The sequence below is a fragment of the Trypanosoma brucei genome, chromosome 10, assembly GCF_000210295.1.
Source record: "Trypanosoma brucei gambiense DAL972 chromosome 10, complete sequence".
Classification (NCBI taxonomy): domain Eukaryota; phylum Euglenozoa; class Kinetoplastea; order Trypanosomatida; family Trypanosomatidae; genus Trypanosoma; species Trypanosoma brucei.
The window spans coordinates 3,328,853-3,350,487 of NC_026743.1; the positions used below are offsets into that span (position 1 = coordinate 3,328,853).

A 21,635-nucleotide genomic window follows, 5' to 3' on the forward strand; every position below is an offset into this window, starting at 1 on the left:
GTAGCCGCCCCACACACCCAACCATGTACCAAATATGTAGTTAGCAATAACGATGAATACGGAAGCGGTAAACAAAGATATCCCTTGCTACGCCCCTCACTAATTCACAGGCTTATTCTCTGAGGAACAGGTTTCGGTGTTCCGCTACAAATTACCCTTGATTTTCTCGCGGAGCACATACTGCAGGATGCCGCCGTGCTCCACATACTTTACCTCCATCTCTGTGTCAATGCGGAGGATAGCACTGAAGGAAGAGCCGTCATCTTTCTGGACAGTCACTTCCTGTCCGGGATGTATGCCGCCGGAGAAATCAAAGTTGAAGCGCTCCCTCCCAGTGAGTCCAAGTGACTCCACACTTTCACCTTGACGGAACTGCAGGGGCACAATCCCCATCCCAACGAGGTTGGAGCGGTGGATGCGTTCAAAGCTCTCGGCAATTACAACCTTTACACCCTGCAAAAATGGGCCTTTCGCCGCCCAGTCGCGGGAAGAGCCACTCCCATATTCCTTTCCGGCGAGAATAACAAGAGGTGTATTCTCCTCTGCGTATCTCATGGCGGCATCGAATATGTAAACCTTCTCATTGGTCGGCCAATGAATGGTGAAGGGACCCGTTTGCCCCTCACCAACGATGCGGTTACCAAGTCGGGTGTTGGCAAATGTTCCACGAACCATTACCATGTCATTTCCGCGACGCGCGCCGTAGGTGTTGAAGTCTTTCCTTGCTACCCCAAGCCCTTGCAGAAATTGGGCGGCCGGTGAATCCTTGGCGATATTTCCGGCCGGAGAAATATGGTCTGTGGTTATGGAGTCGCCGAACACTGCCAAGCACGCGGCATTCTTAAATACCACGTTTGGTGTGACCTCCATGGTCATTTTCTCGAAGTACGGTGGTTTGTGGATATATGTGGATTCCTGCCATTCATACTGGGTACCCCTTTTCACCTTCAAACCGTTCCACTGTTCGTTAAGTGTTGTGATCGATTTATAAACAGTTTTGAAAAGGTCCGGCGTGACATGTTCCCGCACCACAGCAGAAACTTCGTCGTTCGTGGGCCAAATGTCCCGAAGATACACATCGTTGGCAATCGGCTCGGTCGCAAAATCGATGTTAACTCGCCCAGCCAGGGCATACGCAACAACAAGAGGAGGCGAAGCCAGGTAGTTTGCAGCCGTTTGGGGATGAATTCGTGCCTCAAAGTTACGATTACCCGATAGTACAGCAGCCGCGACAAAGTTATTATCGTTAATGCACTTCGATACGGCGGGATCAACATCACCCGCATTCCCGATGCATGTCATGCAGCCGTACCCCGTTGTGTGAAAACGCAATTCGTCAAGAAAACTTTGCAGCCCAGAGTTTTCAAGATACTTGGTAACGACATGCGACCCCGGGGAAAGAGAGGTTTTAACACCTGCTGGGACTTTTAACCCCTTTTCGACGGCCTTTTTTGCCAATAATCCTGCTGCAATAAGAACATTCGGATTCGAGGTGTTTGTACAGGAAGTAATAGCAGCAATGACGACACTTCCGTGGCGCATAACCGCTTCTTTCCCGTCAACCGTGTATTTTACCTCCTTCTTGTGTTCCCCATCGGGAATGCCAAACCCCTTGAAGCCCGTCTTGGCGCCAAGGCACGCTTCGAAGTCTTGCTTCATATTCCTCAATAAGATGTGATCATGTGGACGTTTGGGCCCGGCAAGTGATGGTTCCACTGTAGAAAGGTCCAGCTCAATATTCTGCGAATACGAAATTTTTTCGTCACCTGTACGGAACATTTTCGTGGCTTTGGTATACTTCTCAATACGTGCAAGGTGCTCTGCATCTCGGCCCGTGCAACGGAGGTAGTTGAGTGTTTCTTGGTCAATTGGGAAGAAACCCGTGGTGGCCCCGTACTCTGGTGCCATGTTCGCTAGTGTTGCGCGATCAGGCAGTGAAAGAGTATCGACGCCGGGTCCATAAAATTCAACGAATTTCCCCACAACACCCAGCTTCCGTAGGTTCCTCACAACTGTCAGCACCAGGTCGGTAGCTGTGCAACCCTCCGAGAGTTTACCAGTAAATCTGTAGCCCACCACCTCCGGAAGCACCATAGAGAGCGACTGCCCCAACATGCCCGCTTCCGCCTCAATACCACCGACGCCCCAGCCGATTACACCAACACCATTAACCATTGTCGTGTGCGAATCAGTCCCTACAACGGAATCAGGATACAAAACTCCGTCGTTATTGAATACAACTCGGGCAAGATACTCAAGGTTCACTTGGTGAACGATCCCAGATCCCGGAGGGACAATTAACAGATTGTGAAATGCCTCAGACCCCCACTTAAGGAATTCGAACCGCTCCCGATTGCGCTGCATTTCAATGTCCTGATTAAGCTTTGCTGCTTCCGGAGTCCCATAGCTGTCCACCTGAACAGAGTGGTCAACCACAAGTTCCACCGGAATCTGGGGATTGATCTTGTCAACATCACCTCCCAAACGCTTCGTTGCATCACGCATGGCGGCCAAATCCACAACGCAGGGAACGCCAGTGAAGTCCTGGAGCACCACGCGCGCTGGTTTGAAGGGGATTTCAATACTCTTGTGGCAGTTCTCGCTCCAACTCAGTATATTTTCAACTGCTTTCGATGTGATATCGAACTCATCACAATTTCGGACGGCTGATTCAAGGAGGACGCGAATCGAAAAGGGTAAACCATCATATCTGGGGTCAATTTCGTGTAGTTTGAAGTACTGTGCCTGACCTCCGTCCACGCTCAGGGTAGCGATGTATTTTAGAAATGGGTTGTTTGACGGCAAGGAGGCCTTCAGTAACTTCATCGTGCTGAGCATACACAAGACTCCCTCTTCTTACCCTTTCGCTTGTGCAGTATATACCTTTCCTATTATTTTGGCAGTGTAGTCGATGTAAACCTTATTTTTATAACCTTACTAATGCAAAAAGTATAAACACAAAGGCATGTAAAATAGAATGCCACAGAAAACCCCCGCCCAATGCGGCTACAAGTAAGAAACTTTGTTTGACCTGCAAAATGTTTGGTAGGCACCTCATACTGACTGTGTGCCCACCTTTCGGGTGGCCCGTGGATACTCCGTCAACTGCGAAAGAAGAGTAGAAAGCAAGAAACCGTTCGTTGTCCACACAAACGTTCAGCCACTTCCGCAGGTTTCATTTCACATAGACGCGCTTTCCTGGCAACAACCATATTGCACATATGTGTGTGTGTGTGTGGGTATATGATCCTCGATAGCCATCCACAAATAACAAACCTAAGAGAGGTACACGGAACGGTGCGACAGGGCGAAAATTGAAGGCTGGACCAAGACCCCACGCACGCACTTTCCACCAAAAGAACAGCGGATCACCGTCAACTGAGCGAGTCATCGATTGACAGTCGTCACGATCCCCTGTTCCACGCACATCAGGCTATGCTACTATCGATAGAGTAAGAGAGACTGACCTCCAATAACAAAAGAAAGAGGGACCCGCCACCACACCACACCTCTTAACAGCGGCTGCCAGTCCTCACTCCCCTTCCTAACATACGATCCCCGTTGGCATCTTCGTGGCCTGCGGACGCAAAGTTAACATCCCATAAACGTAACCGTCCACTCCAAGGGTGAAAAAACTTAGAGCAGTCACACCACAAAAAAAAAAAAATAGCAGGAGTAACTACAGCTGCTCTGCACAAGCTGGATGCCAACGCAAACGGGGGATCGAAGGGACACACGTGACGCAACGCGGTGGGGTCTCCGCACTGAGGGCTAAAAGAACAAATCTAATCCAACAGCAGCCTCACCCCGCCAGGAGTTGTGCTTGCTGACTCACCGCAACTTTAATATTTTGTGCTTCCACTGCTGCTGTCCAGCGGCAGAGGCTCCCGAATGCGGTTCACACTTCTGGCTTGTGTCGCTTGCCATATAGTGCCGAGACTTCCACCACAATGCGTTTACCACCGCGGAGACGGGCAAGCGCATCCACACATATGGTGAACCAGCCGAGGAAACATCAAACAGGTTTAATCCCAGCGGAAAACTACGGAAACCATGACATCACGGATGATATACATCGTGACCGTATGTAATGTACACTATCTTTATTTGTGCTTGTGGGGAACATTATTCTTTGGTCCCTGTGAAGGTGAAAGCGGAAACTATGGAAACCAGGTGCACGTCAATAAAAACAGCATCATACTCACATATATGACGACTGCGACATCACATTCAAACGGGAAACAGCACAGCCCGCGAGTCTGAGACGACTTCCCCAGCTGCACGTCGCTGGGTCACGTGAAAAATGGAACAAAGTCAATTGTTTCCTCTATATTGATATCCCCATTGCACACGTGCAGGCAGATCCTTCATTTATCATCAAAATAAAAAGTCCGAAAATGATGTAAAAGGGGGAACAGCAGTTCAAAAAAAGAAAAAAGAGATGTGCACTGTAATGCAATCGCCGTGTACCATCCCTGCAATGTCTTGTGGTGCAAGTAAATTTTTTCATCACGAAAAAAGCATACTGTACATGACGACTTCAAAACATCCATATTCCCCCTCCCTGTGCCTCCTTCCCGCTCCCCGCGCTCCTGGTGGAGCACTTGCGTCACCAAATTCTTTCTGCAAATCCCACTTATCCCTCTACTGATCAGTGTAAGAAGCGCAGAAAAGGAATTTCGTGGGGCCAGTGACTACATACCAAAGGAAGCACAGAGTTTGAATAGAAAAATGGACACCGCGTAAAGTGTGGTTTACAGTGTGGAGGTAGTAATGCATTGTAGAAAACGACCTTGTCGCCGATACCGCCATGTTACCTAAAAGTCGTCACTGTCATCGTCGTCGTCATCTTCGGACTTCTTGTCACTTTGAGAATCGTTCTCGTCCTCGTCTTCGTCATCGTCAAAAGAAGAGTACGAGCCATCCAGAGCGTCTCCAGTGGCCGCGGCGGGGGCTGGAACGGCATCATCCTTACGCGAATGAGGGGTTGTAGGAGCTGACGAATCGGACCTTGAAGCCGATTCAGGAGGGGTTGCCTCCTTGCCGCGTTCGGGACTGCTGCTTTCTTTGTTCCCCGTCCATTCTTCTGCACCCGTTTTTATGTTGTAGCTTTTGTTATGTCCTGACTCGGAGCTGGCCGCTGGCCCAAGGCGGCCAGCGAGGAAATCTTCGATTTCCTGCGGACAGTCCGGTTTCCCCTTTTCACCACAAAGGTCTTTCATACAAAGGCCGTGGCCCTTATACGTAACAGTAAAATGGGGTTTAGGAAGCTTGGGATCATCCTCAGTGAAATCGTAAACGTGCACGAAGCGGTTCGTTTTGGGGTCGAGACGGGCTGACTTGAAACTGGCTTGGAGACCGGGGAGCCTTATGTAGAAAGGCTTAAAATTAATATGATGGCTTGACTCCACGACAGGGTCCGTTGTTGCGAAGATGTGCAGGGTTATATATTCACAGTCGCGAGTGCGTAGTTGTTTGCAGGCCACATGAACTGTCATATTTTTACAATTCCGGAGGAATACACTGCCTTCGCAAGCGGCAATGATGAGCTCGCCACCCTCGCAATCATCCACAGTTATGCTGTCCAGCGGATCCAGAACATAAACAGTGCAGTTTGTGAGGTACTCCAACTGTACTTGCTGACCACTCACTTGCCCTCCGGACCGATAAAATGTTCGACCAGACCACTTAGAAATAAAGTAAGTGGTATCTTCACCATCTTCAGTTTTAGTCTGAGCAACAGGGGCTCGAGGGACAGGCGCTGATTCTGGGGTAGTGGTAGGTAAACCAATATTGTCCTTGGAGACCCCGCTATTGGCACCCGCCGCGCCCGGTGCCCCCATAATCGTCGTCAGGATGGGACCAGAACCCTCAGGGAGTCCTAGCTCGCGAACAATGTCCTGGCGGCTTTGTAGCGCACACTCAGTTAAAGCAGCCTCTTGCTTCAGAACGCTCAGTGTGTAATTCAGTCCCATGTGCTCCAAATATTCCATAACAACAGAAAGCGACTGGCGGCCCTTCGCAGACTCTTTCTCGGCCTTGAGACGTGGTGTGGGAGAAAACAGCCTGGATTTTATGTTCGGGTCCTCGGAAAGTGTCTTCAAAGCAGTGTCCACTATCATGGCACGCATCTTGGCCAGTTCACCCGACACCTCTAGCTTCTTTCGAAGGAACTCCTCCGTAACAACTTCCTTCGCTTGGTAGGTCATAGCGTATGTCGGTTGGTAAGTGAACGCACTACTTCAGCGACGTCAAGAGAATACCTTGAACAAATTTAAAACAGCTGGAGAAGAGGGGCAACTTTTGCACCGGTAGATGTTAGCAGCATAAGTTCATTAGTGAAGGCAAGAAGAGAACTATATGGCGGACAAAAATGACGGCAGGGGCGTCGGAAGTGAGAACCTTACGACGAGTTTTACTTCCTTGTTCTGTAATTCCACCACTTAGGAAATGGCGCAATACAACATACATTCCACAGTGCACCCTGGTCACACGCACGTACGAACGTGATTGACCTCGCAGAAACGGGCTTCCGCGGTTAAAGCACCTAAATTGCTTCATTCATACTGCTCAGTGGGTGTTAAGATCTCTCCGCCAGCAATCCTCGATATGACATATCGAGACCGATGATCAAGTTTGTCAGGATCATAGTCGTACTGAAAAATTAGAAGCACAACGGAGAAAAGGTACAACATGAATATGGAGCTTTGACGTGGATACGGTAGCCTCCCAAATTGACATTGAGTCAAAACAAACGATCGGATGGCATATATGAGACAGTAAAACGCCAAATCTGCTCGCCTCCCTTTAGGCTCAATAAGCGTACTTATCCCCGCAAGTGAGCTAGCAATTGCAAACAAAAGACCACCACGTATGTTCCTCTGCGCTGCAAGGCAAGCGTACCTGGTGCTGCAAACCGAATACAGAGCCAAGAACAATGTACTGAAAAACACCGACCGAGCAGCCCGGCACAGTGACTGCAATGGTTTGCGTATCAACTTTTTGTACTGGACGACGATAGTGGCCACCTTTAGTGGTAGATACAATGGTAGACCGACTTGAACCATATTTTTACAGAAGAGCATAAAACAAAATTGATTGCATGTCAAACCCTCGTGGGCGTAGGAACAACAGACACTAAGGTGTTCGCTGGGGTCATGAGGAAGCCTGCGTCCCCTTTCGACGCACAACTCAACAAGTTCAGGTGAAATTTGGTGTCGTGTAAGCCCCGCATAACTCCGAACCACGCGCTCGTCGAGCATTGATGTTTTAGACAGAAAGCTCAGGTATGAAGGTGGCATTGTGTATGGTGCAAACACGAACCCGTAAAGTATTTGCGACGCGCTAAGGCACATTACTACAATATCATAGTGCTCGAAATCTCTGAACACCTTAGGAAACAGAGGCAAAACACAGCTTGTCCCTACTACCTGAAGAGCCCGGACGAGAACATGGAGACAAAGTTCGACCCTTGTTCCTCTCTCCATTACCATAACTGGTAGAACAGATATAAAGCCCGCGACTACATAGGAGAATTTCTCGGGTATCGACAAATGGGAACATAGTTTCGATGCAATGTGCTTCAAAAGTCGAAAACAAGATAGTCCCGCCGAAAGGAATGCCCATTTGAGAGGATCAGCGGATAGAACCTCTCTTAAAAATACTTTGTGTACGCCGGTCCGCAGGCCGCTCTTCAATAAACCGGTTACCACACCAAAGGCGAGTCGTCCCGCAGCCGCATACAGGGCATTTCGGGACGCAGTAGATACTGTGCGTTTAAGTCCACTTACCACCAAAGCTCGGTCATCCCTTTTAGCTCCGTATGGGGAACAGTCCGCTTCTGCCATTTTTCAGTGACACTAGAAAATGACTTTCAAATAGAGTGAAACGATCCAGAGAACGTCAGGACTATTTGACAAACAACAGTGACACCGGAATGCACCTAATAAAAATGAAAGCGGAAGGAAAGGGGGGTATAGTTAGAATAACAAAGAAGGGTCACACGCCACAGCCACATTTAGAAAATGTGATAGCAACTTTGAAAATACGGAACCGAACCCTGATATTTTTTTTAAAAAAAGGAAAAATAATAAAACTACCAGAAAAACGCTTGTTTTTCTAAATCGACCAAATCTGGGTCGACTTCTCGCACAACAATCATTTCACCGTCTTCGGATAACCTAGAAACAGCAATTTTAATGTTCTCTTCATCGGTATTCTGGAATTTCAAAAGTCTCTCCTGTTCCCGCCTAAGTTTCTCCTCCCTTTCCTTTTGCTTTTTTTCTTCCAAGTCTCTCAGATATTTAAGCCTCGCTTCCTCTCTCTGTTTAGCCTCCTCCTCGAGTTTTCGCAATTCCGCAAGCCTTTCATTTTTCTCCTCTGTGTCATCAATGAGCAGAGTAAGTCCGACAACAGTTTTCCGCTTCGTGGTAGTGGAAACAAAACCAAACAATGCAGTCATGTTGCCTTCGCGAGTTCTCATAAGTGCAATGTGAGATGTTGTCAAGCAAGGTAGCTCATTATCGCACCCCAAAGTAAAATTGTCCGGTATCTGGCTTGCATTTGTCACATTCTTGTACAAATCTACAAGTGAAACAGACTTCACCTTCGGCTTCCCCTCCACTAACCCTGCCAATTCCAACAAACCGGATTTATTAGTGATACCGCTTTCAATGGAAATACCATTTCCAACAGCGAGCGCTGCAGGTCTACTCTCTGTGTCCACGTAGTGTACGGAACCCCACCATCTGCCTTGATACCCGGAGGAAACGACGTAATGGTGACTTGAGTTATAAGTCGATACCATCAACCTGCTCCGACCCCTCAACATGAGTTCCGCGTTATCGAGGGGATCTAAGGGTATCTTGCTTCGAACACTCCATATATATCCATCATCTGACTGAAACAACACGTGAACCAAGGAGGTGTTTCTTTTCACGACAGCATTCATTAAATAGATTTGGTCATCAGTTAGGAAAAGGGTGTTTCCTCTGAACTCGATATCTGTCACTTCCTCCCCAGGTATGTAAGAAAACGTCATTGTTGTGTTTTCTTCGTTTTCTAAAAGCGAAACATTTCCCTTGTATGACACAACTGTTATGTTGATTACATTCTGACTTACGTTATCAACTTTTAAGGGACAGTGCAAAGTGCCTCCAACAACGACACCTCGATGAGCACAAAAAGGGTATTTCGTTTGCTGGACCGAGAAACTTTTACCACCATCAAAAGTGCATACCGCTGTGAGTTGGTGCTTACACTCGGCGCACGGCTCCTGATAGGCCTGAGCACAGATTACACCCTCCTGTAGCGTGACAGCACCCGATGGCATCCATAAGCCATTTCCTGTGCTAAGGTGGGTCACATTTAGAGGCAAAACCTCAAATGATTGCGACTCGGTAGCCATCAGCAGGAAAGCTAAAAGAAGAAAAGTGAGGCTGAGCATTTCCTTTAACTACGCTTATTATGATTGGATTCTAATGCTCCTCTTCAGCCCGTGCACCTCGAAGAAGCTACTGCAGCTTTTTTTAAAAAAAAAGAGAGAGAGAGTACAAATAAAACAGTGAGCACTGATTCCAGTAAACAAAACCATTTGTTAAGGTCCAACAACGCCAAGCCCGTACGGAACATCACCGAAAGAGAAGCACTACCAACAGCATATATACGCACACATATATATGCGTGTTTCCGAAAAACAAAAAAAGAGAGCAAGAGCCGTATGTACCGCAATAAATAAAACCCGACTCGTAATGTCTGTACCTCCTAACACCTTTGCAAATTGGTCATCTTAATAGAAACATACGGGTATTCGTATTGCAGGGACCCGTCTTCCACAGAAGAAGTGTTTGAAAAAGGAACACTCAAATCAGGGTACAGCTGTGATATTTTCTTTCTTATTTCTGCTTCCTTTCTCTTGTCAACCTGTAGGAATATCGATATGCATCGTGGAGGCAGCCCATATTTCAATAAACTTTCCACAAAAAGTCTCACCGCCTTTAGGTGAACCCAAGCAACATAGCAACCAGTGTACCTTTGACGAAGTACCAAGCCGAAATTTTTCTTCTCGCTTTCGGCTCTTTTAATAAAATCGTTTAGATCCCTTATCGACGGTTCGTCGGCTGCATCCGAATCTCGTACAATATACCTCCTCTTCCGGCACGCCAGCTTCACATCCTCCAACACTCGACGAAAGACGACGATGCTGTTTAGCACAAACTCGCTATCCTCTGCAATGATACAGTTCGAATCGGGGCAAACGAAATCGTTGAGGGACCAATATTCATTTAGCCACTCTCTCTTCGAACTTAAGGGCACTGCGACGAAGAGGTTAGTGAGCAATTCAGTATCAACAATGAAGGGATGGCTCCGGTTTTTCATAGTCACCAGTTCCCTAATAGGTTTGACCGAGAGATTGCCCTGAGCTTTTCTTGTCACAGTAGTTAATTTGTTCCGCGTTTCATTATACTTCGTCATCACCACACGAACACCTTCCTCGGTTGTTGCGAAATAATTTGCAAACTTTTCCACCAGGCCCAAAATACTTTCATTGCTGTCAAACTGTGCTGAACTCCACTGAAACCCTTTGACGAATGCTGCTGGGGTCATCTCCTGTGTTTGGTTGAATCGTAAGGTCGCAACGACATCACGTGGCTCTTCACATATCTCTTGCATTATCGTAATCTGCTTTTCCAAGCTGTTCTCCACCTGTAAATCCAGTTTTGCCAGCTCGTCACTTGCTTCAATGAGAGAGTCAAGTGTTCCTACCTTAAAGTTCGGGACAGCGAATGAACAAACGTCCTTTCCCGCAGCCCCAAGGAGGGATACGAGGTTTTTGTATTGAAACGCGAAGGAGTCCGCTCCTGTCGGAAGGAAAGGAAGCCCCAAAAGGAGAAAGTGCTCCGACATTTTACACTGCTCCACCCCTATGCTTACCTAGAAATAAAGAACCGTAGTGTGTTTTCCAAACAGGAGTAGAAGGCGGCGAGCACTGACACACGAAAAACAGGTAGCAATAATGCCGTAAAACGCCGACCAGTCCATAAGACTGTCGATTTCGAAATCCATGAGCAAAACTATCTTCAGACACAGTAAATGACACTGACAGGAAGCCATCCGAAAGTAAAAAAAAAGTGAATGAGACTAAGATAAATAGAGTGCTAAACCCCCACGCGGTAGTTTAAAGAAAAAATAGGGGCTAGCGTGCGATGCCAAAAGCTACAAACAAGCTGACAGACAAAAAAATGGAAACGAACAGGATGCGGACATACCCGTATTACACGAGGGGTCGCAGCACAACGATAAGCGGTGCACCCCAATTGGCCCATCATCCATTCCCTTTCTCTGCCTCCCACCCCCACTTCCTAACAGCAGGTTGTCCCACCCTAAGGCAACAGCACCCGCCCCGCGCACCCTCGCCAACCAGACCCGCATGGTACGCGTGCGAAAAGGCCCCACCGTAGAGGGAGCAAATCCATGCCTCCAGAGCACCATCAGCACGGCCGCCGATTTCACGCACCCGAGAAGCGTTCGGGCTGCGCAGCTGCAAGTCCAACGGCGCAGGTCCCAGATGCTCCGCTCTCTCCTCCCCTTTCTAGAACCCCACAGCATTGACAGGGGCTCGCGGCTTCCACTGCTAGCGGGGGCATTCGGGACGGCACCGTTACCTACATGGGGGAGTTCTCTCCAATTGAAAAGGGTAATGGCGGGGGAGGGGGCCCTCTCCACTCAAAATAGGAATTAGGGTACCTCCCCGGCTGCCGCAGCATTATGTGGCGGGTCGCCCTCCAACTCGCGGTGGTGGCAAGAGCCTCTTCACAGTAGCAACGTGGCTTCTCTTCGCAAATGCCACCGCGGGCGCGCCCACGCCGGAAAGTCTAATGCATTGAAGGGCTTCCGGCTGCACAGAGACCCTTCCTGCACAAAAAGTACGTGGATTGTGGTTGCGACGTTCCGAAGGCGAAACCTCACGACGGCGACCCGGCGACGCTTCATGCTTACACAGAGTGAACGGGCACCTGCTTGCAGAGCTCAAATGGGTCACCGGAATTTTTTACACTTCTTGCAGCCCAGTGGGTGCTCGTTGCTCTTTAGTTTGTTACCTCTTTTTCCAAATTTCTTTCTCGCGATTTGCGACGCCTTCCCCTTGCCCCGACTGCGTCCACCATTTCCGGCACCCATTTATTGCCCCTTGCCCATCCGGGCCCTCACCAAACACCACACCACCGTACTCTTCGTTTCTCCCCGGTTCTGACAGCGCAGGGCTTTGCTGCCGGCGCCTATTCAGCGAAGTTGCCGCTAGACTGGGAATGCGCCCTGGGCGCTTTTCTCTTCGGCGCCCCGCAAGCGAGCATCCGCAGCATCCCCTTCTTCACGCTGAATTAGAACAACTCCACCCCGCTGGTTAAAAACCCGCACCCATCCTACCTGAATTACTTACCCATTGGCTGGTATTTGCGCCCCTCGAGCGTCTTTAATTTGAGGGCACCTCCTCATTCGTTACATGAACAGCTCCCGCTACCAATAGGGTCTGCGCTCGCCGTTCCCGCTACTCTTTCGAGACCAAATTCGGCCTCACACACATATCGCCCGCAGCAGTTGCGGTGGTTCCCCTGCTTCCTACATGCCCAAGCGCCGCTTTTCTTCCCGACACGCTCCGTTCTGAAACATGTTTGAGCCCGCCGCGGCTGTTGGGTTCTACCAACCACATCCTATTCGATGCCCTGTACCCCTTCCATTTTCCTCCTGTTGCGATTCGGCAAAGTTCGAGGGAGGGAACGCATCATATTCCGTGCTTGGCGCAAGGCGTGGGTCAGCAAGCCATCAATCGAAAATTTGATGTGCGGCTCCAGCCCATCCTCAGCCCCCGGTCTGGTGGATGACGTTTTTCGTGTCGGAGGAGAGGCCCCTCAGGCTACACTCACCGGAGGGTGCATTTTTACGAAAATTGTATTTGGAACCGCCTCGTCCCCATGCTATGGTTAAGTTGGTGGTGAGCTTTCAGCCGTGAAACTGAATGCTCCACGGCGTCGTTGCACCGTAGCGGAGCCTCCGGCTTTTGTGCAGGGGTAGGCATCCCGTACCGGACGGGAGAAGCTGGCCATTACTAAATCTCCATCGGGTGCGGGGAAAAGCGGAACGGCAAACGTACTACGTTTGTCGTGTGGGTGGGGTGAGGAAACTGTACTCCAGTTTCGGACAGAAGGAATTTGCAAGCATGAAGTGACGCTCCCCAACGGTAGATGGGCTTAGTTGATGGAAACGTGTCCCTTCCGCACTGGACTCCATACACCCTCGCCCTCGCTAGCCGGCGCACGAAAGTCCATTCCATTGACAACTTGGTATGTGGAAAACCGCACTTCGGGGGAGGGGCGCAGTGGGAGGTACCCCTTCCGCTGCCCAATGGCGCCGAAGATGGGGAGGGACTTTCTGTTTGAGTTCCCCACCTACAGGAAGCAGTTGCGGCGGATGGCCAACAAGGGCCGCTTTCAAGTGCAGGAAGAAAAATAATTCCCCCCGTCACACTCCGGAGGTGATGGCATTGGTGACCGACCTTGTTCCACTCGGTGGTGGACGCTCTGCCGCCCTCGAGAAGAAAATATTAGAGTGCGTGCATGCGATTCACTTTCGGTAAGCACAAGCGGCAACGGGACTGGATCACAAGGTCGAATAAGTTTGGTACCCCCGAAGGCGGTTGCAACCTCAGAGTAGTTCCTTTTCGCTTCACTTTCTCCTTTTCCGTCGTTTGAGGGAAGGCGAACTTCCGCGACGGTTGGCGAGCAGAGTGGGGTCTACACTCATTCCCATAGTGCTTCCCCGCCGCGCTGACAACGATCTACGGTGACACGGTGCTGCGCTTGCCAACAAACTAGGGTAAAGGAACTGTGCTTGAAAAATGATTGGCAACTAAAGGCTATTTTCCTAGAGGCCTCTTGCCGGAACTTGCGGGCGCGAAGTGGTGTGCAGTTGGCGGGATGAGCCCCCGGAAAAGGCGCACACTTCCAAGCATGTCGTCCTTTTAGGCGCCGGCCTTGCGACCACACCCTCAAACGTTGCTCCGCGTTGTGCTTGTGCGCGTTTCGGTGACCTTGGTGGTCGTGATCTAAACAAAAGTGTACAATAAGAGTAAATTCTGGCGTATGTTGAGTGTGCCGCTTCCAGCACCTTTTTCATGCACTCTGGTGACGTTTTCCACCGCATCGGGAGTGGGATGCGCAATGAAGGCGGCAACGGTGGAAAGCGCTGCGAAGAGGATTGGGGTAGAGGAAGTGCCAGAGGGATACGACGAAGGAATAAGAAAATGAGGCTCTGCCTAGTTCAAGAAACGGACCCGACATGGGATGAAAAGTGTACAAGTGGTGGCGGGATAAAGGAACACGGGAACGCCGAAGATGACGGGCTGCACAGGGAAGGGAGGAGCAGATGGTGGGGAAACCGCATGAACTTACCACCCTTCAATTTTCACAGCCACGTGGCGGGCTCCGGTGGGGTTGGGAGGGGCAAGGGGGATGGGGAATAAATATCGCAGAATTACCGCACCCCTCGTCCTGGATGAATCCGGTTCCTTGGCCACGTTGGAACGTTGAACCGAATAGACCGTGTAAACTGCGCGCCATCAGGCGGCTCGAGGCTACAGCACTTTCAAACACAGCGAAAGTGGCGATCCCGAAGCAGACAAGGGATTTGTTCTGCAAGGAATAAAAGGAATTCCACACCTCGTTACACAAAGTGGCGTCTCCACCTTCCACACCCGGGGAAAGTAACTTTGGGGCGCCGGAGCATCACTGCTTTTGCGCTGCCTCAGTTCCACCCGCTTTCTCACAACGTCTCCGTGGTGAACATATTTCGTAACCCGCTATCCTTGCTGATGCTCACAGCTGCATCGGCCTCCGAAGGATGGAGGTTGGAATGGGCTGTTGTAAACTCTCCTCCGCCTGTAGGGTCCCAAATTCGGAAGGATTGAAGTCTCAATGGTCTGACCCAACGTAATATCTGCATATGCCCCTTCGGTGATTTAGCGGCACATTGGGTAGGAGAGACTGATTGGACGACTACAAGCTCCAGCCAACGAATTCGATTGGATTTGGTGGCCGTAAGGGCTCTAACTGCCTGGAACAATTGCTTTAGAGAGCTTTTTGGGAAAATGCCTCCCTAACCCCAACGACATCAAACTACGCACGGGGAGGGGGAAACTATTTACGGCGAAAGCGGGCTCGAGAGTCACTGGCTTTGCGAATAGCAGTTCACACCTGCCCTGCGGATGTGCATGATTTGGTGGGAAAGGTGGAAAGTTGGAAATGCTGCCACTATGCGGTTCGAGGGTCAGGAGGATCCGCTGTCATATGATCAAGTGATGTGTCTGAGAAGGAGGGAGAAGGGGAAGGGGATGCCAGAAAGGCCGATTCGCCGCGGCCCACGCGCTGCAACATGAGAACCCTTTGCTTAAACAGCGTGGGACCCGCAGTGAGAAAGTATGGTGGGAGGGTGGGCTTTGGTTTTTCCAACTTCCTGTGAAGAGATCGACCGTTACAACTTTGTGTCAATCCATCTGGTGCCGACCTACTCTTATTAACATTTCCGCCGTTTCGGTTTGTCCTCACTACTTCTGATGAGAGAATAACCGCAAAGGGCATTGACTACGCTCCAAATGAAAGATAATTAAAAAAGAGAGCACAGGGAGAATGAAATGCAGCGACGGGCACTGTGCGGAACAACCGCCACTGCCGCATTCGTACCAATATATGCGTAATTTGAGCAATGCTACTCCAGTGGAAGGATGAAGGGAGGGGAGAAGGTTTGTTCCCCACCACCTCCACCGGTCCGTTACTCAAACACAACGTCCCGAGGACAGCTATGTTTGAAAGTAAGAAAATGTCGATAAATGGGGTTAGATGGATCTTAACAACACATAAAGAAATAAATTACGGGGGAATAGGAACTGGAGCATTAGTCCCAGCCAAATACCCCCATATCGTCACCCCTTTCCTTCATCCCCCGCAGTACTTCTCATACCCGAGGTGGAATGAGTGACTCGGAGGGGCCGAGATACTTCACCCCACACCCGACAGGGGACTGCAGTAACATCTCAAACGGCTTCTTCGGGTGGTCAATCAGCTCCTTATATTCGTCGGGAAGCGATACAACCTTGACTTTCTCAAGTAACTCGCGGTCTCCGAAGAAAAACTTCTCGAATGGTGTTGGGAAGTGCTCCATGAGCATAGCCACGGCTTCAGGAAGGTCCTCCTTAAGAACAAACAAGAAACAGTTCGCCCCGGCATCGAAGGTGTAAGCCAGTGCTGTGCGGCCCTTCTTCGCATTGTAGGCTTTCACGAGGCGGATCATCGCGTAGCTGTCCTCCGTCGCATACGTAATCTTCGGTTCGGTGGTCGCGCATATCTCCTGCAGGTCGTCCGATTCAAGCATTGCAATCTCTGCAAAGGTTGCGAAATCCCTCGCCTTTATAGCTCTCGAGGCAATTTTCATGCGCTCCGGTACGGTTTCTGAGATGCGCTTCTTCATCAAAGGCGACGTTTTGAGGGACTGCTGCATGCCCTTGGTGCTGGAGACATCCTTCTGTGCCCCTTTAAGGATAGCGCACATCACCTGTATCTCGGGCCAATGCGTTTCGTCAACAAATTGTGTGGCCACACAGTCGCTACCATCAGGTTTCTCCCCCTTGTTCCATATAACGAAACCCCCAAAGGCACTGCGGCAGGCGCTGCCAGATCCAAGGCGAGCAAGCATTGAGACGTTAGTGGTGGACTTGAAAGCACGGATGAGCGCCGCCGACATGGCGCAGTAGCCGCTAGCGGAAGAGGCCATCCCAGCGGCAGTTGGGAAGTTGTTCTCCGATACGATGTTCACCTTTTTGTTTTTCAGGTCTTCGGGGCATGTGATCCTGAGATGAAGGAGCATCGACTGGACCCGTGGAGTCTTTCCCACATCAACCTCGGTGCCGTTCAGTCGCAACGTGTCTGTCTCGATGTCGTCCCTGAGTTCCACGGAGGTTTTGCTACGAAACGGGCTTGCGGAGAGCGTGATGCTAAAAGAGTCATTTGTGGGGAGTATCAGCGTCTCTCCACCCTCACGCTTACCCCAGTACTTGATAAAAGCGATGTTGATGGGTGCCTCGACGGTGACACACTGGTCGGACATAGAGCCGCTTTGCCACGCAGCAATTAATTCTTCCCTCGCTTTACCTACGCTGAGGTCAGTAAGAAAGGGGAAGTAAGTACTGAGGGGAAAAAGTGATTGAGAAAACAATTTAAAAGCTACAAGCTCCGTTCACATTACGATTTCCCCCCTCTTTTTGCGGATAGGAAACGCCACGCCTGGGTCGAATCTGCGACCCGCAATGCTAGGCCACACTCTGGCAGGAACGCAAGATGGTGGCCACCCTGTTATGTGCGGCGAAGGAGGCTTGTGGTACACTTGGCGGGGTCAGCGGAGCCACCGAGGCCTCAGCCTCCCAACCAAATCCTACAAGAGCCTCTAACGCATCTTCGGCATCGGCGTGCTTCTCCGTGCTTTTTGACACCATGCGCCGACCTGTCAGCAGGGTCAACGCAAAGTCGGCATCGTCAGGATGGAACAACTCCACGACTGTAGCGAATGAGCCACCGTTGGAAGCAAAACTGAAAGCGTAATCCGCAACGGGACCAACGTGTCTGGTGAGTTTCGATAGCAGCCCCGCGGGGTCGCAAGTGGACAGCGGCACCGGCACCGCGTTTCGTATCCGTGCGCTCGCTAGTGGGGTATTGCCCTGCACAAAGCCTTCACTAGATGGGCCGCTAACGTCGGTGGCTGCCGTTGTTTCACCACGAAGCAGTGCCGTCAACTCTCCATCCGTCTCACGAATGCCTTCCGTCGTCCTCTCCAACGATTCTTGCGCGCGGCAGTACGACTCCTGGAGCTCCAACAGTCTTTGCAGCAACTCCCCGCCCTCAGCCGCCTGCTCGCTAGTTTCCAACATTTCCGGAATGGCACGTACAAGCAGCTCATCCATTTGCAAGTCGCGGGGCATCAGGTGGTTCTTTGGGAGATTTGGATTCATTTCCAATTTAGTTTTCTCCTCTTGTACGCCCCCCGCGGCGCCCTCTAGAGTAGCCACTGCAGCCGTTTGTTTCTTGAACACGTTGGAGTGTATTTCGATGGCATGATTCTTCAGCCGTTCGCCATCAAGGTGGTCTACCGCCAGCCGCGCCGCTGAACTCTGGTGGAAACGAACCCAGTAAAATGACCGTTGCCGGGAAGCATCGTATCGCATTTTCAACTCATCAATGTCCCCAATAATACGCAACCATTCGTGCACATCTTCAGCGAGTACCGCCGAGAGGTCATCAACAAAGACGTGCACAACCCTTGCGTCACCTCGATCGGCCATTGCTTTCCGGAATAGGGAAGGAGAGGGATTGTCGCGCACACGGGCAGGGAGAGGGGCAACAGTTGGTTCACAGAAAGATGTACAGAACAACGGAGGCCCGCAGTACGTGCTCAAACTGGCACAGGGACCATACGTTTAAGAACACCAAATTGAAATAAAGGAAACAAAAAAGTATAATTAGGTGTAAAGAGGGAGTAGGACAAAAGGGGAAACATAGGTGCTATCCCCTGGTGGTGGTGACCCTAGCAACGAAGAACGAGCCACAGTTATTCCATAGTTAATGTTTACGACAAATCAAACGCATTTATTTTGTATATAACATTGTCTATGTATTTTCCTTTACGAATTATTTCTACGAATTAGCCTTTTCAGCCTCCTCAGTTTTTTTGTTTCCCCCCGTTTCGCTACCTTCGCTGTCCGCATTGGAGTGAGGTGCACTCGCCTCACGCAACATTATGCAGTAGACGGCAAGCCAGCACGGAATTGCAAGACCGAGGAATGAGAATATCACAAGAAGAGCATTACGCAGCTGATACTTGCTGACGCAGTGTCCATCCGTGCTATTACCCGTTTTGTTTATCCACTTGCATAAATTGTCAATGTCGTTTCTGCACTGGGTGTTATTACCATGCGCCGGACATCCTCTCGAGAAGGCATTGTCAGAGAGATAACCAGCAAGTGTTGGTGACGGGAAATCGCCTAGCAAGTGAATAAGAAGAACGGAGTAACTCACGGCATATGCCCTTTGATCCCATGGGACCACTGTTAGTATTGCTGAGTTAATGGGTGCTGTGACTGCAAAGAGAGTAAACACCGAAACCACCAGAAGCGATGTAAACAGCCAAGTAACTTCCATGAACAATGCAGCAAGTCCTACGGGGACGCTGACGGCAATCATGACGACGCAAAAAAGCTGACACTTCATAGTGCCTGAAGAGCCAAGGCTCCCTCCAAGTTTGTCCACTACAACGCCTCCGACGATGGATCCAATGATACCGGTAAGTGCTGTGACACCGCCCATGATCATTGATGCCGTCATGTTGGTAAGCTCCATCGGCCCCTCAACTAGAAAAGGTATTGACCATACCGAGAGGCCGCCGATTACGAAGCAGTACATTGCGTAACCGAAGACAACAAGGATATACGCCACGTTCGTAAACAATTGAAGGGCAGCCTTATGTATCGGGAGGTATTCGTTGTCGCGTTTCTGGCGCATGTTGTATCGTTTGGGGAGGAATACGATAGGAAGCAGAATGGGAGCGGCGGCGATCGCAAGGGAGAGAAAGGTTACACGCCAGCCCTCCAGACCCCCTACGGAACCATACGCACCCATCACACCACCGGCAGCCATACCAACCGCTGTCCCGACGGGGATCATAGAGTAGAACGTGCCTATCCACGATGTCCGTGACTCGGGCGGTGCAATGGCATCAATCACCGTCACTGTGAAACCAACAAAGGCGGCCTCTCCCACCCCATCAAAGATTCTGCAGGCGAGAAGGAACTCATACGAGCGTGCCAGGCCGGTTCCAACTAAAGAAGCAACCCATACAATGATGCCTACGGCGATGATCCACTTGGATTGTACGACACCTCCGAGCCCAGCGAACAGAGGACAGGCGACCATGAAGCCAATCATGAAGCCTGAGAAAAGCAAGCCGGCCTTCGTATCCGTCAGAACATTCGATGACCCCGCGATGGTCGGATCACCCTTAATGACGACTAAACAACCGGCAATGGCTCCGCGGTCGTAATACGTGACGAAGTTGAGAAGCGTGAAGATGGAAAGAACAATGCGAGGTGTCATGAGCCGCCCCCACCGTGATACAGGTTCCTCGGCAGTAGGATCAACCTCCTCAGGTGTAGTTTGCACTTCTTCATGTTCGTTCGTTTCGTGGGGATCGTTCCTTTGCGTTTTATCTTCGGAAGCCATCATTCACTACTGTAGTCGAAAAAAGAGGCGGGGTATGGGAGGCTTTGTCCGCTGCTTAGCGGTAAGCGTAGCAATGGATTGAAACAAATGAGAGGGCGAGGTGGGTGTTGTGTGAAAGGCGTGGCGCCTTGCTTTCACTTTCTGTTAATAAGCGGTTTGCACAAATGAATCTAAGTGTGTTGTTTATCAACAACTAAAGAAAATAAATAAGTCACGAACGAATAACATAAAGGGAAGCTCCCATGAACTTGAAAGAATTATCTGTCAGTTGGGCAGGTCAGCAGCCTGTGATCCCTCTCAGTGCATGTAGTGCAGAGACAACACGGTGTGTTGGAGGGAGAATGTCAACCAGAGCCCAGGCAGCACGCGCCCACTCACCCTGCTTTTCTGTATTGTTGATGTGAAGATAGAAGACGGAATTGTTCCACGCCTCGACCGTAAAATATTCCAAAAGGAGTAGGGCGAAAGCGGAGGAGTTATTGGCGGTTACGCCCCTTTCCCCAACCGCACCGTAGCGCCCAAGAAAGGTGCCGACGGTAATACCCATCACGGGAAGAGAAAGGAAACTCATGAGGTGCTGCAGTACGCACATTTGCTCTTTTCTGTCGGATCCCAAAGTGAAGGCTTTGTACAGGCAAGAGAGGTTCTTTGTAAGGGTTTCAGCAACCGCTTCCTCTTCACCCGCCCGAACCTCAGTGGAAGCCGCAACTCTTTCCATTAAGTCGAGCGAGGCTTTCGCAAACAGCCCCATGGCGAATTCTCGTAAATAGGAACATTCTGTTGGGACACGGGATGCCTCGAACGTGGCGGCCTCTGCCAGCGCCTCGTAAACATTATACGGCACAGGGATAGTGGAAAGCTCCCTCACTATCTCATCCATTTCCTGCGGTGTTTCGATCGATGGGCCACGGAAATGCCACTCAGACTTACTCAGCAAAAATGTCACACGACATTCCGCGGTATAAGTTGTTGAGATAAGATCCCTACACGCGTTAAGGTGTTTCTCAAGATCCGCCAAGTCAATCAGTGGATTACCTGTTGAAAACAACCGAAACTCGTCCTCCAACATGCACAAGATGGCAGCCAACAACGGTGACTGTGTGCCCGCTTCCCTAGGCGACGGATCTTGCTCTGCAATGCAAGCGGCTGTTCGAAATAAGGCAATACTTGTGGCGCTAGCTTCGAGTGTGAACTCTGAACCTAGTAAAAGGAAAGCTTGCGTCCACCACATTACTTCGTCATGTGTTAGTTTCAGCGTGGCAGAGCCCTCCGAGAGAATGTTTTGAATCCGCTGCGTGAGTTTGTACAAGTCGTCATCAGAGT

The 21,635-nt window shown here is 50.3% G+C and overlaps 12 protein-coding genes across 12 annotated transcripts; 1 reads left to right on the forward strand and 11 right to left on the reverse strand.

The window, feature by feature from the left end:
• Positions 1-144: 144 nt before the first annotated feature.
• On the reverse strand, positions 145-2,838 carry TbgDal_X17200 (aconitase, putative; the record flags this gene model as incomplete). Its single annotated transcript, XM_011780579.1, has 1 exon — positions 145-2,838. The coding sequence occupies one exon, from the start codon at positions 2,836-2,838 to the stop codon at positions 145-147; it is 2,694 nt and encodes an 897-aa protein (XP_011778881.1).
• Positions 2,839-4,817: 1,979 nt separating this feature from the next.
• TbgDal_X17210 (hypothetical protein, conserved) lies at positions 4,818-6,209 on the reverse strand (the record flags this gene model as incomplete). The annotated part of the gene is made up of 1 exon (XM_011780580.1): positions 4,818-6,209. One exon carries the CDS (start codon positions 6,207-6,209, stop codon positions 4,818-4,820), a length of 1,392 nt encoding a protein of 463 aa, XP_011778882.1.
• A 348-nt stretch (positions 6,210-6,557) lies between these two features.
• TbgDal_X17220 (hypothetical protein, conserved) lies at positions 6,558-7,847 on the reverse strand (the record flags this gene model as incomplete). The annotated part of the gene is made up of 1 exon (XM_011780581.1): positions 6,558-7,847. The coding sequence occupies one exon, from the start codon at positions 7,845-7,847 to the stop codon at positions 6,558-6,560; it is 1,290 nt and encodes a 429-aa protein (XP_011778883.1).
• A 248-nt stretch (positions 7,848-8,095) lies between these two features.
• Positions 8,096-9,445, reverse strand: TbgDal_X17230 (hypothetical protein, conserved; the record flags this gene model as incomplete). The annotated part of the gene is made up of 1 exon (XM_011780582.1): positions 8,096-9,445. The coding sequence occupies one exon, from the start codon at positions 9,443-9,445 to the stop codon at positions 8,096-8,098; it is 1,350 nt and encodes a 449-aa protein (XP_011778884.1).
• Positions 9,446-9,762: 317 nt separating this feature from the next.
• On the reverse strand, positions 9,763-10,905 carry TbgDal_X17240 (vacuolar ATP synthase subunit c, putative; the record flags this gene model as incomplete). The annotated part of the gene is made up of 1 exon (XM_011780583.1): positions 9,763-10,905. The coding sequence occupies one exon, from the start codon at positions 10,903-10,905 to the stop codon at positions 9,763-9,765; it is 1,143 nt and encodes a 380-aa protein (XP_011778885.1).
• A 309-nt stretch (positions 10,906-11,214) lies between these two features.
• Positions 11,215-11,607, reverse strand: TbgDal_X17250 (T. brucei spp.-specific protein; the record flags this gene model as incomplete). The annotated part of the gene is made up of 1 exon (XM_011780584.1): positions 11,215-11,607. The coding sequence occupies one exon, from the start codon at positions 11,605-11,607 to the stop codon at positions 11,215-11,217; it is 393 nt and encodes a 130-aa protein (XP_011778886.1).
• Positions 11,608-13,102: 1,495 nt separating this feature from the next.
• Positions 13,103-13,327, reverse strand: TbgDal_X17260 (T. brucei spp.-specific protein; the record flags this gene model as incomplete). Its single annotated transcript, XM_011780585.1, has 1 exon — positions 13,103-13,327. One exon carries the CDS (start codon positions 13,325-13,327, stop codon positions 13,103-13,105), a length of 225 nt encoding a protein of 74 aa, XP_011778887.1.
• An 840-nt stretch (positions 13,328-14,167) lies between these two features.
• On the forward strand, positions 14,168-14,515 carry TbgDal_X17270 (hypothetical protein, unlikely; the record flags this gene model as incomplete). Its single annotated transcript, XM_011780586.1, has 1 exon — positions 14,168-14,515. The coding sequence occupies one exon, from the start codon at positions 14,168-14,170 to the stop codon at positions 14,513-14,515; it is 348 nt and encodes a 115-aa protein (XP_011778888.1).
• Positions 14,516-15,302: 787 nt separating this feature from the next.
• On the reverse strand, positions 15,303-15,629 carry TbgDal_X17280 (hypothetical protein, unlikely; the record flags this gene model as incomplete). The annotated part of the gene is made up of 1 exon (XM_011780587.1): positions 15,303-15,629. The coding sequence occupies one exon, from the start codon at positions 15,627-15,629 to the stop codon at positions 15,303-15,305; it is 327 nt and encodes a 108-aa protein (XP_011778889.1).
• Positions 15,630-16,002: 373 nt separating this feature from the next.
• TbgDal_X17290 (diphosphomevalonate decarboxylase, putative) lies at positions 16,003-17,151 on the reverse strand (the record flags this gene model as incomplete). Its single annotated transcript, XM_011780588.1, has 1 exon — positions 16,003-17,151. The coding sequence occupies one exon, from the start codon at positions 17,149-17,151 to the stop codon at positions 16,003-16,005; it is 1,149 nt and encodes a 382-aa protein (XP_011778890.1).
• Positions 17,152-17,353: 202 nt separating this feature from the next.
• TbgDal_X17300 (RBP27 homolog) lies at positions 17,354-18,379 on the reverse strand (the record flags this gene model as incomplete). Its single annotated transcript, XM_011780589.1, has 1 exon — positions 17,354-18,379. One exon carries the CDS (start codon positions 18,377-18,379, stop codon positions 17,354-17,356), a length of 1,026 nt encoding a protein of 341 aa, XP_011778891.1.
• A 352-nt stretch (positions 18,380-18,731) lies between these two features.
• Positions 18,732-20,315, reverse strand: TbgDal_X17310 (major facilitator superfamily protein (MFS),putative; the record flags this gene model as incomplete). Its single annotated transcript, XM_011780590.1, has 1 exon — positions 18,732-20,315. One exon carries the CDS (start codon positions 20,313-20,315, stop codon positions 18,732-18,734), a length of 1,584 nt encoding a protein of 527 aa, XP_011778892.1.
• Between the last annotated feature and the right edge of the window lie 1,320 nt (positions 20,316-21,635).